This window comes from Nicotiana tabacum, chromosome 11 (genome assembly GCF_000715075.1).
Source record: "Nicotiana tabacum cultivar K326 chromosome 11, ASM71507v2, whole genome shotgun sequence".
Taxonomy (NCBI): Eukaryota; Viridiplantae; Streptophyta; class Magnoliopsida; order Solanales; family Solanaceae; genus Nicotiana; species Nicotiana tabacum.
In genome coordinates, this window is record NC_134090.1 from 176675320 (window position 1) to 176693958 (window position 18639).

At 38.9% G+C, this 18639-nt stretch overlaps 2 protein-coding genes across 5 annotated transcripts; both read left to right on the forward strand.

Annotated features, from left to right (window-relative positions):
* The first annotated feature begins 268 nt into the window (after positions 1 to 268).
* LOC107817785 (uncharacterized) lies at positions 269 to 4995 on the forward strand. 4 transcript variants are annotated; one of them, XR_012696875.1, is made up of 4 exons: positions 270 to 1486; positions 3878 to 3991; positions 4075 to 4145; positions 4685 to 4995. XR_012696875.1 is itself a non-coding variant. In XM_075225766.1 (2 exons), exons 1-2 carry the CDS (start codon positions 696 to 698, stop codon positions 3912 to 3914), a joined length of 828 nt encoding a protein of 275 aa, XP_075081867.1. In that variant the 5' UTR covers positions 269 to 695; the 3' UTR covers positions 3915 to 4958. The 4 variants fall into 4 exon arrangements, 1 of the variants encoding a protein (XP_075081867.1); XR_012696876.1 differs by having other exon boundaries at positions 4638 to 4958; XR_012696874.1 differs by having other exon boundaries at positions 4075 to 4958.
* A 1804-nt stretch (positions 4996 to 6799) lies between these two features.
* LOC142166599 (uncharacterized) lies at positions 6800 to 18104 on the forward strand. The gene is made up of 2 exons (XM_075225963.1): positions 6800 to 8138; positions 17858 to 18104. The coding sequence occupies exons 1-2, from the start codon at positions 7030 to 7032 to the stop codon at positions 17883 to 17885; spliced, it is 1137 nt and encodes a 378-aa protein (XP_075082064.1). The 5' UTR covers positions 6800 to 7029; the 3' UTR covers positions 17886 to 18104.
* The last annotated feature ends 535 nt before the right edge of the window (positions 18105 to 18639 follow it).

An 18639-nucleotide genomic window follows, 5' to 3' on the forward strand; every position in this document is an offset into this window, starting at 1 on the left:
GGCGACTCAAAATCAATAAACAATCTCATTTCGAATAATGTCACTTAAATTGAAAAAACTTCCTATCCCCTCGGGAAAAAGGAGGTGTGGCAATAGGAAGGATGCTAAGTTTAAGGGGCAGCAAATATATGTGGCCATAAAATATAGGGGTATTAAGTGTTACTGTTTAGAATCACTGGGGTATTAATGCAATTGAGTTATATTATAGGGGAATTTCGGAAAAAGAAAAGCCAAAAAGAAAAACGAAAAAAAGGGAGGCACGTAAAACCTAACTATATAGCGTCCGAAACTTGACGATACGGATGAAATTAGCCAGCCGACTTAGATTTACAGAACCCTAGATCTGAAGTTTACCCAGCCGATGTGATTCGAAGAGGAATGGATGAAGAGGGTTTGAGAGAGAGGGGGTCTCCAGTTGTTGTCTATCTCCACGGGCTAGATGAAGAGTTTGATTGGTGGTATTGCATCGACGTGCCGGTGACAAAGGATCCGTTGTTGACAAAGGATGATGATAATTCAGGCCAACCGATAATCCTCCCTATGAAAAAGATTTCTCCGGTTGCGAAGCTCAATCCGGTTATTTATGGAAGTGAGGAAATTGGGCCGTTATTGGTGACGACATCTACTATGCTGGTGGATCCTTGCCTGATGGTCTTTCTGGGTCTATTCCTAATGAAAAATTGGTTAAGCATAGCATGACACAATCTGATCCTGCCTTTTGGCAGATCGAATCTTCCCTGAATTGTCCCCGTATGTCGCCCGTCGTCGAAGCTGTTGGTAGGGGAAAACTATGTGTTATGGGCGGAAATCACTGCACATGTCATGATCGTCCCAAATGTGGTGAAATTTATGATATCAAGGACAAAACTTGGAAGTACCTTGATGATGATTTTGATGCTTTTGCTCCCTATGATCCTTTCTCTGAAGTTGCTATTTCTGTGGAAAAAGATGAGCCTACGCAAATTGTGTTTTATTCCTTGTTAAAGGGTTGTATCATGTTTTTCGATCCAACTAAGGGTACTATATCCAAGTTAATCGAAGACCAGAAGGACTTTGCTTTGCGGAGTCATTCTTGGGATCCTTCTCCAGAAGGTCTTGGTGATAAGGCTAAAATTCGTCCACTAGTGCGTGCGTCCAATAATCTAAATGCAGTGTTCACTAACGATACATTCTATTGGTTCACCTTTGACATGTACATGTATGCATATCATGTTAGTGCTAAAAGATGGTTTCAATCGCCATGTCTTATAGATCAATTTCCCTCACTGTCTTCTCACGATCACCCTCCACCATCCCCCATTTTGGTTGGCCTCCCGCAAGATGGGAAATTCGTGGTGTTTCTTCCTGAAGAGCCTGAGCCTGGATTAATGATGATGGCCTGCCTCAAAGTGGAGAGAAACCTACAATCCTTACAAGTGTTGGTGGAGTTAATTCAACCTTTATCCTTGGAGGAGACAGATTTTTTGCCCTTTGAGGGGAAGGCAATGTGAGTACACTTTCCTTGCCGCCTTTTAATTTTTTTGAATTTTGGTTGTCCGCTTTGGTTATGAAAGTTCATTTTTGTTTGCTAGAATTATTGTCTCGAAGTTTATTGTTTCTTCCTTTGTACTCACGATTTCCGGTAAGAAACCTAAGTCCTTTTATGTCATGGTGCAAGTCATTATTCCAAGAATTTGATCTAGCTCGCCTAAGTCCACATGGGAGTAATGTCTCGTTTGCGATTTCTTTTTGAGTAGAATGGCACAAAAATATGGTGCAATATCTGCCCTTAGTTTCACATTGCAAAATAGCTTGGCATGAGTTGAAACGTGATTCATTCCCTGATTATATAGTGTACAAGCCAAATAATAAACACTATGGACCACGGAACAATGGATTTCTCTAAACAATAGAGGTGCTATTTTATAGATCTTTGTGCCTAGTGGAAAAATTTTAATATAACATTTTTACATAAAATTCTAATATGAAAAATAAACTAATATAACATTGTTACATTATAAATACTTGGTATTCCTTTAGTTTTGGGAAAATCAGTGGACAAATGTGCATGACCTAATCTTCACAAAGTAACAATACAATACAACATGCACCAACCATACATTTGTATGATTGCATCCATTTGTATTCCCCTGATCAGCCATTTGTTCTTGTTATGATTGCATAAAATTTCATTCATATTTATCTGCTCATTTGTGGTTGTGTTTTGTTCTATTGCTCCGTTTATCCTCCTTTATTTTTCACTCTTGTCATCCAATCCTTTTCTTTTGGTTCTTGAATGTACTGGATATTGGAAGGGGTTAGGGATGGCAATGAGTCGGTGCGGGTGCGGGTTTGAGTGTTAGCGGGGCGGTGCGGGTTTGGGTGTTTGCGGTTGCGGGGTGGGGCGGGGCTGGTTCAGTTTTTTAAAAAAAAATTATGCGGGGCGGGTCGCTGGTTGGGGATTTTACTTTTTGGACCGATAAAAACACAAACACAATCACAAGTGTAGTTGTTCAGTTTCTCTCTGCAATGGCACGCAAGTCTGAGAAATTCTTGGAGCTAAATGGTAAAATTCTCAATTCCAATCCCAATAATTATTTATCCTATTTGTATTGAAGCTGTAATATATTCTTGAAATCAAGTTGTAAGCGGTTCTATTTTATAGTCTACGATTGAACTAATAAACAGTACCAAATTATACTGAGTGTATCTTAATGCAAAATTTAAGTGGCAAATTTCAGATGTTGTGTAGATGTTTGTGGCGTCTTTATATAATACAACTACTGTAAAAAAAAATCAAAAAAAAAGAGATTTTTTTTAAAAAAACATTTTGCTGGGCAGGCGGGTGCACGCGAGTTTAAATCATATGCGGGGCGGGCGGGTTGAAATTGTGCTGCCCCGTACCCGCACCGCCTGCCATTCCTAGAAGGGGTAGTTGGAAAATACAGTCTCTACAAACAGTGTGGAGTGTGTTTCTCTATCCAAGATTATTTCTGTTATCTGTATTATACATGGACACGTTCAAGCACATGATATGTTACTTGAAAGGCATCAAACTCATGCCTGGTTGCATACGCCATAACTCACCTTGTTGGAAGAACTCCTCGCTTGCATGTACCAGATCGAAAGAAGTGTAACATTGAAAAAGCTAAGAATGTGTTCCACTTCTTGGTCCTTGTGAATTGTCAAAAGGGTCCCGAAATATGGGACGAAGGGAATATTTTAAGTATTTGAAGTTTCTAAAATCATATGCTCGCAAAAAGAAAACATTAGCTGTTTGTAACCTCTTTGTTATATCCTTAAGGGATTAATAATTATCTGTTGTAGGCTTGTGTCCGTGTATTGTATTTTATTATATTATATTATATTGCATCGTATCGTATCATTTTGATGTGTACAATATTTGAATAGATTTTTATTATTTTCCATCATTTCACGATGATATGCCCCAACAATATGAAGAACGAACTTGCAATACAACATGTAACAACCATCCAAACAAGGGGTTAGTACCTATGTTGCGCGGACTCTACAAAATGATGCCGCACCCCGTGTCGGATCCTTCAAAAATACACTATTTTTGGAGGATCCGACACGCACCGGGCATAATTTTCGGAGAGTCCGAGCAACATAGGTTAGTACTAGATCTAATAAAATGAATCTTTTTAACCAATTTGATGAAAGTTCACTAAGTAGATGCATTTGTCAAATACTATGATGATGTTTTAACTTTCGGGAAGTCCCAAAAGTATAATATTATAGTTGTATGATTATGTGTAAAAACGAGAAACTTAAATTAGTTGCGAGTGAAATTTCATCCTTCTTTTTTTTCCTCCCGTGGACGTTTTACTTTGCTTGAATTCTGCTAATGCTTTTTTTCTTGACATGAATGTTGAAGGTTGAAGAATACTGGGTCAACTAGCATGCACGGATGAGCAGGGGCAAATCTACATGCTAATTTTGGGTGCTCAAGCACCCATTATCTTTGACAAGATTTAGTAAATTTGTATAGGTAATTATAAATATATTTAGGTAAATATTGATTGAGCACCCATAACTAAACTCTTTTTTCCTCTTCTTTCAATTTTTTATCAGTGAGCACCCACGACTTTAAAATCCTGGATCCGCCACTGCGGATGAGTTTGATCTGCAACAGAGATCTAATGGTGAGTGGTTGTTGGATTTTCATATTTTTGTCTCTTTCTATTTGGAAAATTATAGGATATATAGATGAAACAGGAAATTTTGAAGTGCATCCATCTTTTTAATCTCCGTATACCGCCCTTAAAAATGTTGTAATTTTTGTTATCCTACCATTTTCTTATAAACCAGCAGTCAGTTTAATGCCTGGCTTTTCTTTTGTTGGTTGGTTTGGGAATTTTTCTAGTTGTCAAGACATTTGAAATTGCTGTTACTCAAAAGTTCTGAAATTTCAGTACTTCGACTTGGCAACTCTCCAAATTTCGAATGTCTTAAACTTCTAGTTTTAGTTGTTTGATAACTATCATTATGAATCTTTTGGTGAAGGCGAAGATCTTTGTAATGCTGTAATGGATTTGTAGTATGATCCCTTTAAGGCAAGAAATTTGCATTTCTATGATCAGCAAAAGTTACCAGTTTGCTGTGGTTGCTGTAAATATTTTATCTTTTTGATGCAGATGCTCTTGTGGAGATATTTTCTCTAAAACCTTTTTTCGAATTGCAGGCATCTCGTTCGAAGGGTTGTGTCGGTCTTGTTTGGTTCTCTAAGTTAATTGATTCAATTAGTTTTATTAGTATATTAAACTTTGTGCTTTAGCTTGTACATAAATATGCTGCATTGTGATGGACATAAAAACGTATAAGATTGTGTTTTGTATAGGCTTTATCTTTGCCTTCTAGAGCGAAGGTAACTTGTACATTTTAATGTTGCTCCTTTTCATCCCTTCCCCCCCTCGTGATGTGTTGGCATGAAGGGAAACAAATGATTTCCTCAGATATTTTGTGCTTGGTAAGTGAATTGACAATATTTATCAATGTTTGGTTGGTGAGGAGGAACACAATTTCCGGACCATCAGGACATGTAATTTCAACTCACCTTCTCGCCAGAATCAACATATGCCTTGTAGAACGAGCATGAGTTCACCCCCATCTCACTACAAAGTCCAAAACCATTCCAGTCCCCCTAGTGTCTATGTAAGGAAGACAATTAGGGCTCTCTTGTTTGGTATCACGTGTGAGCATTGCAAACTGGAAAAGATGGAAAAGCTAGATGGTGTTTCTTACGACTTTCCACAAAACTGCATCTGAGACATGTAAAAGTTTATCTAGATTTTCAATTGCTGGTACTTTGGAATACATGTGCAATTAATACCATTCTTTTAACAGTTTAGATCTAGCAAAGCAAGCAAATTGCTGGTACTTGGGAATAAATGAATAGCTAAGCTGTAGTATTCAACCAAATTAAGTTAGCTATAATCAACACTGAAAGCAATCAAAGCACCAAAAACAATTAAGCAGTTACCTATTAGCAACAAGGAAACACACCAAATAGATACTTTGTCATAACTCAACCCTTCTTTCCATAATTACTGAGATTCCTCTTTTTTCACTATTAAGTTTTCCCCTAAAGATGATTAGTGAAACCCCCCCCCCCCCCAGATAAAATGTTAACCTCGGCAATGGCTACACCTAGGCATCGTAGGCGCATTCACATAACTCCTTATTTTTACTGGCTAGAGGAACAACTTCCCTCTTAAAGCACGGCTCAAGAAGAGAAACAACGTCCAAAACCATGCATTTAGATTGAAGTTCAAGACATCAAGATCTAAAAGCAAAACAATTGTTCTTGCGAAATAATATTGTTTCACGAAAAGTACTGTTGACAGGGAAAATGACTAACAAGATCCATAAATAATCTGTTTCTATATTTGAAAACAAAAAGAAGAACTTAACAGCACATGTGAAAAGTATAGAGAAGTGGAATTTTTATCATGGAGAAGGTGAATTGTTGACGCAGAACGTTGAAAATAGGGAATAAGAAAGTGTTGTCTTCAACCACCGAAATAACCTAGCTTTGTTTACTTATTATGCTTTGAATTTGGTAGTAATTCATAAGTTTTGTGTTGGAACCGTTTAGCTAAAATATTTCTTGACTTCCACATCAAAATTTCATTTCCATAATTCATGGCCTCACAATAATCTCAAACTAGTTTTATGAAAAATAATTCATGAACATCGTAGCTGGCTTTATACGCGACTAATAAATCATTGTGGCCATGGACACGGTTGTCGTGGCATGGTCACGATACATAAATCCCAACTCAAGTGCGCGTTTGTGGCGACTTGACCTCAACTTCAATTAATAATAAATAAATATATTGTAAATCGCGGGTGCATTTCACGTGGCGCTATTCGCAATATGTACGAAAGACACAACATCACAACTTGTTCAAATAATTTCCATAAGTATTAAAAGCGTTTAAATAAATACTAAAAGCGGTTTAAAAGGTAAAAATGCACAATATGTTTGGAATATTTAATTCAGACAATTAGGCCAATTATTAATTATTGAGCGACCGTGCTAAAATCACGGAATTCGCCTCACACCTTCTCCCAGGTTAACAAAATTTCTACCTGATCCTCTGGTTTTCGCAGACTTTAAATAGAGTTAAGTTTCCTCGATTTGTGATTCAAAATAAACCTGTGACTTAGAACAGCATAAATTATGCTAAGTGGCGACTCAGAATCAATAAATAATCTCATTACGAATAATGTCACTTAAATTGAAAAAACTCCCTATCTCCTCGGGAAAAAGGAGGTGTGACAATAGGAATGATGCTAAGTTTAAGGGGCAGCAAATATATGTGGCCATAAAATATAGGGGTATTACGTGTTACTGTTTAGAATCACTGGGGCATAAATGCAATTGAGTTATATTATAAGGGAATTTCGAAAAAAGAAAAGCCAAAAAAGAAAACGAAAAAAGGGAGGCACGTAAAACCTAACTATATGGCGTCCGAAACTTGACGATACGGATGAAATTAGCCAGCCGATTTGATTCGAAGAAGAATGGATGAAGAGGGTTTGAGAGAGAGGGGGTCTCCAGTTGTTGTCTATCTCCACGGGCTAGATGAAGAGTTTGATTGGTGGTATTGCATCGATGTGCCGGTGACAAAGGATCCGTTGTTGACAAAGGATGATGATAATTCAGGCCAACCGATAATCCTCCCTATAAAAAAGATTTCTCCGGTTGCGAAGCTCAATCCGGTTATTTATGGAAGTGCAGGAAATTGGGCTGTTATTGGTGACGACATCTACTACGCTGGTGGATATTTGCCTGATGGTCTTTCTGGGTCTATCCCTAGTGAAAAATTGGTTAAGCATAGCATGACACAATCTGATCCTGCCTTTTGGCAGATCGAATCTTCTCTGAATTGTCCCCGTATGTCGCCCGTCGTCGCAGCTGTTGGTAGGGAAAAACTATGTGTTGTGGGCGGAAATCACTGCACATGTCATGATCGTCCCAAATGTGGTGAAATTTACGATATCAAGGACAAAACTTGGAAGTACCTTGATGATGATTTCGATGCTTTTGCTCCCTATGATCCTTACTCTGAAGTTGCTATTTCTGTGGAAAAAGATGAGCCTACGCAAATTGTGTTTTATTCCTTGTTAAAGGGTTGTATCATGTTTTTCGATCCAACTAAGGGTACTATATCCAAGTTAATCGAAGACCAGAAGGACTTTGCTTTGTGGAGTCATTCTTGGGATCCTTCTCCAGAAGGTCTTGGTGATAAGGCTAAAATTCGTCCACTAGGGCGTGCGTCCAATAATCTAAACGCAGTGTTCACTAACGATACATTCTATTGGTTCACCTTTGACATGTACATGTATGCATATCATGTTAGTGCTAAAAGATGGTTTCAATCGCCATGTCTTATAGATCAATTTCCCTCACTGTCTTCTCACGATCACCCTCCACCATCCCCCATTTTGGTTGGCCTCCCGCAAGATGGGAAATTCGTGGTGTTTCTTCCTGAAGAGCCTGAGCCTGGATTAATGATGATGGCCTGCCTCAAAGTGGAGAGAAACCTACAATCTTTACAAGTGTTGGTGGAGTTAATTCAGCCTTTATCCTTGGAGGAGACATATTTTTTGCCCTTTGAGGGGAAGGCAATGTGAGTACTCTTTCCTTTCTGCCTTTTAATTTTTTTGAATTTTGGTTGTCTGCTTTGGTTATGAAAGTTCATTTTTGTTTGCTAGAATTATTGTCTCGAAGTTTATTGTTTCTTCCTTTGTACTCACGATTTCCGGTAAGAAACCTAAGTCCTTTTATGTCATGGTGCAAGTCATTATTCCAAGAATTTGATCTAGCTCGCCTAAGTCCACATGGGAGTAATGTCTCGTTTGCGATTTCTTTTTGAGTAGAATGGCACAAAAATATGGTGCAATATCTGCCCTTAGTTTCACATTGCAAAATAGCTTGGCATGAGTTGAAACGTGATTCATTCCCTGATTATATAGTGTACAAGCCAAATAATAAACACTATGGACCACGGAACAATGGATTTCTCTAAACAATAGAGGTGCTATTTTATAGATCTTTGTGCCTAGTGGAAAAATTTTAATATAACATTTTTACATAAAATTCTAATATGAAAAATAAACTAATATAACATTGTTACATTGTAAATACTTGGTATTCCTTTAGTTTTGGGAAAATCAGTGGACAGATGTGCATGACCTAATCTTCACAAAGTAACAATACAATACAACATGCACAACCATACATTTGTATGATTGCATCCATTTGTATTCCCCTGATCAGCCATTTGTTCTTGTTATGATTGCATAAAATTTCATTCATATTTATCTTCATTTGTGGTTGTGTTTTGTTCTATTGCTCCGTTTATCCTCCTTTATTTTTCACTCTTGTCATCCAATCCTTTTCTTTTGGTTCTTGAATGTACTGGATATTGGAAGGGGTTAGGGATGACAATGGGTCGGTGCGGGTTTGAGTGTTAGCGGGGCGGTGCGGGTTTGGGTGTTTGCGGTTGCGGGGCGGGGCGGGGCTGGTTCAGTTTTTAAATAAAAAAATTATGCGGGGCGGGTCGCGGGTTGGGGATTTTACTTTTTGGACCGATAAAAATACAAACACAATCACAAGTGTAGTTGTTCAGTTTCTCTCTGCAATGGCACGCAAGTCTGAGAAATTCTTGGAGCTATATGGTAAAATTCTCAATTCCAATCCCAATAATTATTTATCCTATTTGTATTGAAGCTGTAATATATTCTTGAAATCAAGTTGTAAGCGGTTTTATTTTATAGGCTACTATTGAACTAATAAACAGTACCAAATTATACTGAGTGTATCTTAATGCAAAATTTAAGTGGCAAATTTCAGATGTTGTGTAGATGTTTGTGGCGTCTTTATATAATACAACTACTGCAAAAAAAAATCAAAAAAAAAGAGATTTTTTTTAAAAAAACATTTTGCTGGGCAGGCGGGTGCACGCGAGTTTAAATCATATGCGGGGCGGGCAGGTTGAAATTGTGCTGCCCCGCACCCGCACCCGCGCCGCCTGCCATTCCTAGAAGGGGTAGTTGGAAAATACAGTCTCTACAAACAGTGTGGAGTGTGTTTCTCTATCCAAGATTATTTCTATTATCTGTATTATACATGGACACGTTCAAGCACATGATATGTTACTTGAAAGGCATCAAACTCATGCCTGGTTGCATACGCCATAACTCACCTTGTTGGAAGAACTCCTCGCTTGCATGTACCAAATCGAAAGAAGTGTATCATTGAAAAATCTAAGAAAGTTAACCCTCTTAGAAATTTATTTACCAATTCGATAGAATTTAAGAAATTCAACTATCAATATGATCACAGATATTCCAAGTATAGTATGCTTTTGGGTCCTAGACTATCCAGACTTACATATATTAGTAGCTACGCACGAACTCTCGTCACCTCATGCGTACGTAGCTCCCACAAATAGAAGCACATAATAAATTATATCACCCATGTGAATAATTACCTCTTACAAGGTTAGAAAGGAGACTCACCTCGCTCCAAAGCATACTTCCAATACCAAGAACGAGCCCAAACTCTCAATTTGGAGCCGAACAATCCAAAACTAGATAAACTAGGTAATAACTAGTCAATACAAGCTCACAAGATCGCATTCTAACTATTTAAGCAATTTTCCAACCTTAAACACAAGTTTCCTAAAACTTGACCCCGGGCCCACGTGTCCTGATTCCGAAATTCTTCAAAGAAAGTTTTTCTATATAACCTAAGGATCACAAATATATGATTTTTACTTCATTCCATAGCAAATTTCGTGGTTGAATCTCGTTTTTAGCAAAACCCTAGGTTTTACCCTATTCTCATGATTTTCACAATTTTTTTATGTGTTAATCTACCCAAAACTCAAGTATTAAACTCATATTAATTGGAAATAACTTAACTCATAATGCTAGGAAGAAATGAAGGTCACTGCCTTTTGCGATTTCTGCCTGTGCGGTCCTGGGCCGCACCTGTGACCACTGCTTCTGCGGTCTGGGCCACTTCTACGGACAGGCCCACCGCTTCTGCGATTTCGTTTATGCGGATTTATGGCCGCATCTGCGGTCTTAGGCTGCCTGGCCTTGGGCGAATTCTGCGATAGATGGATCGCTTCTGCGGTTTAGGAACCGAAGGTGCGGTTATGACAGCAACCAACAACTTCAGCCTCCCCAAAATTTCCAAATTCAATTCATTAACCACCCGGAATCCACCCAAGGCCCCCGGGACCCCAACCAATCATACCAACCGGTCCCAAAATACATGACGGACTTGCTCGAGGCCTCAAATCGCATCAAATAATAGTAAAATCATGAATCGGCCTCCAATCCAAGCTTTATGAACTTCAAGGTTTCAAACTTCTACTTTCCATGCTTAAACCTATCAAATCACGTCCGATTGACTTCAAATTTTGCTCACAAGTCATATTCGACATTACAGACCTACTCCAACTTTTGGAATTGGATTACGACCCCGATATCAAAAAGTCCACTTCCGGTCAAACTTTTCAAAAACCTTCAAATTTCTATCTTTAGCCAAATGACTCCAAAATGACCCACAGACCTCCGAATTCACTTCCGATCGCACTCCCAACTCTGGAATCACCATACAGAGCTACTCCCAAACTTGGAATCCCAAACAGACATCCATAACACTGAAATGCTCTTCAACCCAAACTTATAAAATTTCTTCCAAAATGCTAACTTCCACAATATGCGCCAAAACTCTCCCGGGTCATCTAAAATCCAACCCGGACATACACCCAAGTATGAAATCATCATACGAACCTGATGGAACCTTCGAATCCTAATTCTGAGGTTGTTTACTCAGAAATCTGATCTTAGCTACTTCTTTCATCTTTAAGCTTCCGAAACGAGAATTCTCTTTCCAAATCAACTCCAAACTCCCCGAAGTTCAATTCTAACCACGCGTGCAGGTCATAATTCCTGAAATGAAGCTACTCATGGCCTTAGACTACTGAACGGTGCGCTAGATCTCAAAATGACTGGTCGGGTCGTTACACTGTGGGTGTGCAGACTTGTAGAGGGGCCCCTTACGGTCCAAGCGCAATATCAAGCCATCTCGTGGCATCATCACTAGGCGCTCGACCTCATATCAATCAAGCCGCCTCATGGCGTACATATCTCAAGCCCTCGGCCTCAAATCAATATCATTGTTTCCTCACAATATAGGCCCTCTCGTCCTTACTCAGTTAAAAATCCTGACAAGCCACTCAGGCAAAAGTAAAACCGTGTTTCTTAGCACAAAACATCATTTAAGTATTAAAAACCAAGCAAACATTGCTGAGTATGAAAATAGTGGAAAATAGCATGACTGAGTTCAAGCATAAAGTCAAAACAGTGAGGAAATATTATTAAAAATCCCCGAGGGGTTCAAATAGTTGGCACGAAGCCCAAATATGGCATTCAACCAAAATAATGATGATAACAAATAGATTTCAGTCAAATACGCGGTAAAATCATCAATCGGGACGGACCAAGTCACAATCCCCAATAGTGGACGGGCCCACGCTCGTCATCAAGTGTGTGCCTCACCTCAATATTGCACTACGATATGCAATCCGGGGTTTCAAACCCTCAGACCATCATTTACAATCATTACTCACCTCGAACTAGTCAAATCTCTAGCTCGCGATGCCTTTGCCCCTCGAATCGGCCTCCACTCACGTTGAATATATCCAAAATTAGAACTAGGATGTCAAAATATGCTAAGGGAACGAAGCCCAAGCAAAAACAATCAATAATTGACACAAATCCCGAAATTACCAAAAACAGATCCCCGGCCCCACATCTCGGAATTTAATAATTTTCACATTAATTGATTCCTTATCTCCCCACGAGTTCATACATATCAAAAATTTCAGAAATCCGACCTCAAATGGTCCATCAAATCCCCAATCATAGGTCTCCAATACCAACCCTAGGTATCCCAAAATTTCACTCTTAATTTCCTAAATTTCTAGCTCTAATCCATAACCGCTTCTGTGGTACCACATATGCAGCCAAATCACCGCTTCTACGATTCTTCACTTAAAAGCCCAAGCCGCTTCTACGCTCAGCCTTCCAACCTGCGACTTCACAGGTGCAGTACCACACCGCATCTGCGGTTTCTGGAAATTTCCCAAAAAATCCTCTTTTGCAGCTCCTCTACCGCACGTGCGGCGTTGCACCTGCGGTCCCCAATTCGCAGGTGCGAAAATACCAGAAGCAACAAATTCAGCAGCTGCAACAAAAATCCAACTTCTCCGTCAACCATCTGAAATCACCTCGAGGCCCCCGGGACCTCAACCAAAAGCACAAACATATCCTACTACCTTATTTAAACTTTTTCAAATCATCAAAATACCTCAAACAAAATCAAATCACCCAAAAAACATTGGATTCAAGCCAAACATTCAAAAATCTTCTTATACGCGGCAAACTCAGAAAACTTGATTTTTTGCTATTCAAGAGATTTTGGGAGCCTTCCCCGAGACCTCGAGGGTGGAAAGCCACGATCAATTTCTCGGTCTCAGGGCTCATCGAGGTCTAGCTCGATGGATGCAAGGCCCCAGGCCGGGATAAAAGAGGAAGTCCCCTGGGCACATGGCTACACCTGACAGATCCGGCCTATCTGGAGCCTACTGTGAGGTCATGCGTCAAGACGTCCCATCTTTGTACTTTTACAATTAATATACATGTACTATATCGAGTTCACTCGCCTATATAAGGGGGACCCATCCCACTTTGTAAAGGAATGATGTTGCTCCACTCCTCCAATAAGCAATAATATATATCTCTCTCTCTCTCTCTCTCCTTTTTCTTCCAAGTTATCAGTGTTCTTCGACCCCGAGGTCTCCCTAGCATTTTATTGTTCTTTGCTTGTTCTTCATCATTTTGTCACGCCCCAAAAACCTTGGAACACGACCGGCGCTCAACCGAGTAAACCCGACTGAGCAAGACTGTTAGGTTTCATTCTACCCAAACTGATTCATGAATAAATAGGAGATGGACTCCATTAATCATACTTAATAAGTATTTCATTAACAACTTCCATTTCATTTCCATTAGCAACTTAAATCATAGTATCCAAAATATGACAATTTTCATAGATATGAAGGAAGACATATTTGCCAAATACCAATATTTCCAATTTAATTCCAGATACTAAACAACACCCATAACCTATCTACGGAGCCTCTAAATACAACCGATGAGTAATATGGAAATGTCGGCAACAAGGCTCCGGCTATAACTCAAAATATAAAGTACATGATAAACAACGGTACAGGACCCCGAAATGAAGTGGGGCTCACCAAGTCAGCTGAAAGGATGATGCGGCACTAGCTGCGACCAACACGACCTACCATAGAAACACCTACATCCATTTAAAGACATAACACCCCCAGCAAAAGGGACGTTAGTGCCATCGAATAACACTAGTATGTATAACTAAATACCATCTTATTAGAAAGAACTATCATACAAGGACAAGGAAATCATAAGGATTTAACAAAAGTTTTAAACAATCACCACACAATCAAATAAAAGGGATCACATAACTTTCACATAATTTCCATACCTCTAGGTTGGATTTCATAGCCCGTCCATAGGGTTCACATATCATATTATACTCATATGCATTTCATAGCTCGTCCATAGGGTCCACATATTATACTATAACCTATGCGTTTCATAGCCCGTCCATAGGGTCCACATATTATACTATACCCCTATGCGTTTCATAGCCCGTCCATAGGGTCCACATATTATACTATACCCCTATGCATTTCATATTTTATAGATTCCAATTAGTATTTCCAGTCACCAACAACAACAGTATTTCCTTGGCTCATTTGGCCATTATACCCCTATGCATTTTATAGCCCGTCCATAGGGTCCACATATTATACTATACCCCTATGCGTTTCATAGCCCGTCCATAGGGTCCACATATTATACTATACCCCTATGCATTTCATATTTTATAGATTCCAATTAGTATTTCCAGTCACCAACAACAACAGTATTTCCTTGGCTCATTTGGCCATTCACAAGATTCTTTGTTCCTGGCACGGTGGCCGTATTTCATATTTCACTTGTTTCACATCGATATCAATTTCAACAACAAGCCATTCAATCCAAGATGTAAGTACACATGAGAGGAATCATGAATCATGGGCATATACAATATTTCAAAAATCATACACCTCAGGTTTATTAACAATGGAACTTTAAACCCAACGGATTCTTCCAAAAAGGAGGGGACACACCAAACCACAATGAAACACACATCAAAGGCATAAAGAGGCACTACACCAATTGTTCTTGAATTATTCTTTTCCAATCATGACAATATACAATTTCAACATTGGAGTATGTAACAACTCGGATCACATTGGATGTACTTATAAAGCAAAACATTATCTCGAACAACAACTTATGGCATAAATTGTGTACAAAGCCTTCACGACACTTTATTATTGAAGTCATTTATGGAAAGCAGAGTCGAGACTCATTTCATAATCTGTTTCATAATTTTTCATGTCATAGGCATCCCAGGTACAATTATAATTCACATTCCCAGCACATTGGCCAATCTCTATTTCCCAATGTCATTTGATTTATTTTAATCACCTTTATACATAGAGGATTTCACATAGTTTGTGTGAGCACGTGATTTTTGCTTTACAGAAACTACTCCAAAAGGAAATTCAAAAGTAAAAGAGCTACCTTCGGGTACAATTTTGAGAATTTGCATGACATTTTGATAATTGATCATGTTGCATGCATTTAAGGAAAATGATACATTTGGGAATTAATTAACCATTATTTGGTTTTTAAAAGCGAAAATCACAAAAATAGGCATTTTATTTTATTTTTGTTGTCATGTTAATTTTATTAAATGCTTTAATTCATGTGATAACTATTGTTAGGTATCAATTAATATTTGTCTAGTTTAATTTTTGGGTTTTGGGAATTTTTAGTTTAATTATAAGAAGGAAAGACCGGATTTGGGCCAAAATTTAATTAAAAATCAGGCCCAAACCAATTTGTAACGACCCAGTCCAAACCAGGTCTTCTAAGAGACGCCCCCAACGACGCCATATTGGCATGCCCATTTTGAGCCATTGATTGATTTAAAGGAACAACCCAGATCAGGCCATTCACTTACCCAAACGACGCCGTATAGGGCCGTCTAATCTCAACCGTTAGCCCAATCTAATCCAGCGGTCCAAGACCCCTTTCAGCAACCCGTTTCCAAACCCGACCCAGTAACCGATTCTAACCGACCCCCAACCAATGCCAAACGGTGCCATTCCCCATTAAGTGAAAGATCCTAGCCATCGATCTCACTTCATCCAACGGCCAGGATCCATTTTCCCCCTCCGTATATAAGCCCTCCATCACACCCCACACCCCCTATCCAAACCACACCCCCTCACCTCCTGTTCATCGTCGTCTCTCAAGAGACGAACCCCTTCCAAACCCTAGCCTCCCCCATACGCTCTCACCATAAACCCGGCGGCAACGATGCCGATGACCACCAAAGTAACACCCCTAATGCACCCAACCACCCTGAACACGGATCTGTTACCCCCTTGCTTCGAATCATCCCCCATCGTCTCGAATCTTAGTTTTAAGATTCGAGCCCAACCCTGATCTACACCAACCCACCCCAGTTTCACACCAGTCACTACTCTGGCCTCACTCGTGACCAAACCAAGCTTGGTTTGGTCCGAATCTACCCACAAATACTCAAACCCTAAATCGGACTATTCGAACCCTAGAACACAAGAATTTTGGGAATCTGACCAGTTTTAACATAAGGTTGGGGTCTAATAGACCTTAATCGAAGTGTTCTCGGTTGAGAACACCTCGATTAAAGTCTGTTCGACCTCAAATGTTCAAATCCAGCTCAGGCCTGGTTCGTTCATGTTTGAGTTTCCACAGTGAGTTTTCCTTTTTCTTTTCTCTTTTTGTTTAAATGTTGTTTTAGTTTGTCAGCATGTTTAGTCAATTTGTTTGTTATTTCTAATATTTTCTTTCCATTTATTCTCCATCTTCGTAAGACCTTTTATTTGGTCGATTGTTTCTGTTTATGTTTGAATACGTATGGTGATATACATGTTCGAGTTGATTAATGTCGTCGAATAGATAATTCATATAGATTCCCTGTGTCGGGCAAAGTTGTTGAAGGCAGTTGATGCCCCGCTCGTGTTGTTTGTTTGATCGACTGATTATTCTATGTCATAATTAGTATAGTCGATTAGATAAACGTCGTCGATTAGTTTTATAGGATTGAATGATCAAATATTCTGATTCGTATAAGCTTCATATGACTGATCGAACCATTGTCGTTTAGCTGTTTGTTTTAATCTATCTGTGAATGATTTGTAGCTGCAGTACAATAGCTGGAACTCAGTTTAGGATAGCTTAAGTTTGAACTTTCAGAAGTTTAAATTTCAGACTGCTGAAGCTCAGGGTAAAATAGTAATAACTGGGGGCTAACAGGGGTAGTTTGGGGGTGTAAAAAGAGCAGAAATTATTAGTTTAAGTGAGCTGACAATAGGGTACTGGAATAGGATTAAACTAATACAATAGTGGGGAACCAAACTTGATAGCATGGGGTTAATTAAAAGACTGTCAGCTGCCCATACCATTGGGGCACAAAACACATGTTAATGGGGAATAAAGGGGTATGAGTAGAGTTGAGGGCTGGGGGGAAACGAGGCAGCCTGGGGCTGGCTTGTATTTAGCCTATAAATAGGCTCATTTGAGGAGAAGAAAGGGGGTTAGAGATCAGGTTTCAAGAGTTAGGCATAAGAGGGTGAGAGGTTAGAAAAAAAATCAGAAATTAAGGTTGAAAACTAAGACTTCAGAAAAGAAAAAAAGGAACAAAAGTGTTAAGGTTTTTGATCCTCATTCTAGGTTAGGCTTTACATCAAAGAGCTTCAACTTGTCTTTGCCTTTGAGTGTGTAACGAAAAATCAGAAATCACTGCTTCTTGCACCTGTCTGTGTGCTGTTTGGTACTACTGGATTTCCAGCTTGGCAGTATCCAGTTTTCTATTTGCTGAATACTGTTCCATTAGGCTACTCCTGGGATTCTGCTTTGGTTTTAAGAATCTGTCGCTACTGGTTATTCCTATTGGTTTCTTTGGATTGTTGCTGTTTGGGTTGGTCTAAAATTGTTGCTGGATTTTCTTCTAAGTTTGCTGCTGAGTTTTGGTCTATTATTGGGCTGTCCCTGTTGTTGCTATTGCTGTGTTGTTGTTTACTGTTCTGCTGATCATTCTCCTTCTTCTTTTGCTTTCCTATACCAGGTACACGACTGATACACTGTCAATGTAAGCTGAAATTTGAGGCATGAATATAAAGAAAGTTGGAAGAGTTGAAGTTATTTCGAATTAGCTTTAGAAAATGTATTGAAACAATAGGTTTCCTACATGATAGTTTACTTTCCCTAATAGAACTATGTGGTTAACTGTGATGTAGTTGAACCTTTATACCTATCATTCAGTTGGAAAACTATATGTGTTGCTTATAATTGAAAGGATTTGATGTTGTAGTAGTCATGTTCTATTAATTCATTATTGTGTTTGTCAAGAAGCGTGTTAGGTACCCAATGGTTCTTTCTTTAAACAAATGGTCTGTTTTAAGTTGTTAGGAATATGGTTTGATTAAGGCAAACAATACATTGCATTTCAGCTTCCCCCCTTTTTGTTTATAAATATTAAACACATATCAAATAAGTTGAACAGGCCCAATTGGAATAAGAGTGGCCCAGGTCGAATTTAACTTCATGCACATTAGGCCTAGGCCCATAACTGCCAAACGAACTGCCCGTATCACGTCCCTCTTTCAACAAATCATGTTTGAAACTCAACTATAATAACTCATAAGTATGTAAATACAGTAGGACCTTTCCATTTTTAGAGACAAACAAAGATAGGAAATCATAGTGGCTTTTAGGTTTGCCTTTAAATAAAAAGGAGATGAGCCTCTGATGATAGGCTATAATTGCGTATTTTAGTCGATTATTACACTCTAATTTACTGCACTTTAGTTGAGTTTGCGCTTTAATCGCTAGTGTCTTGCACTAACT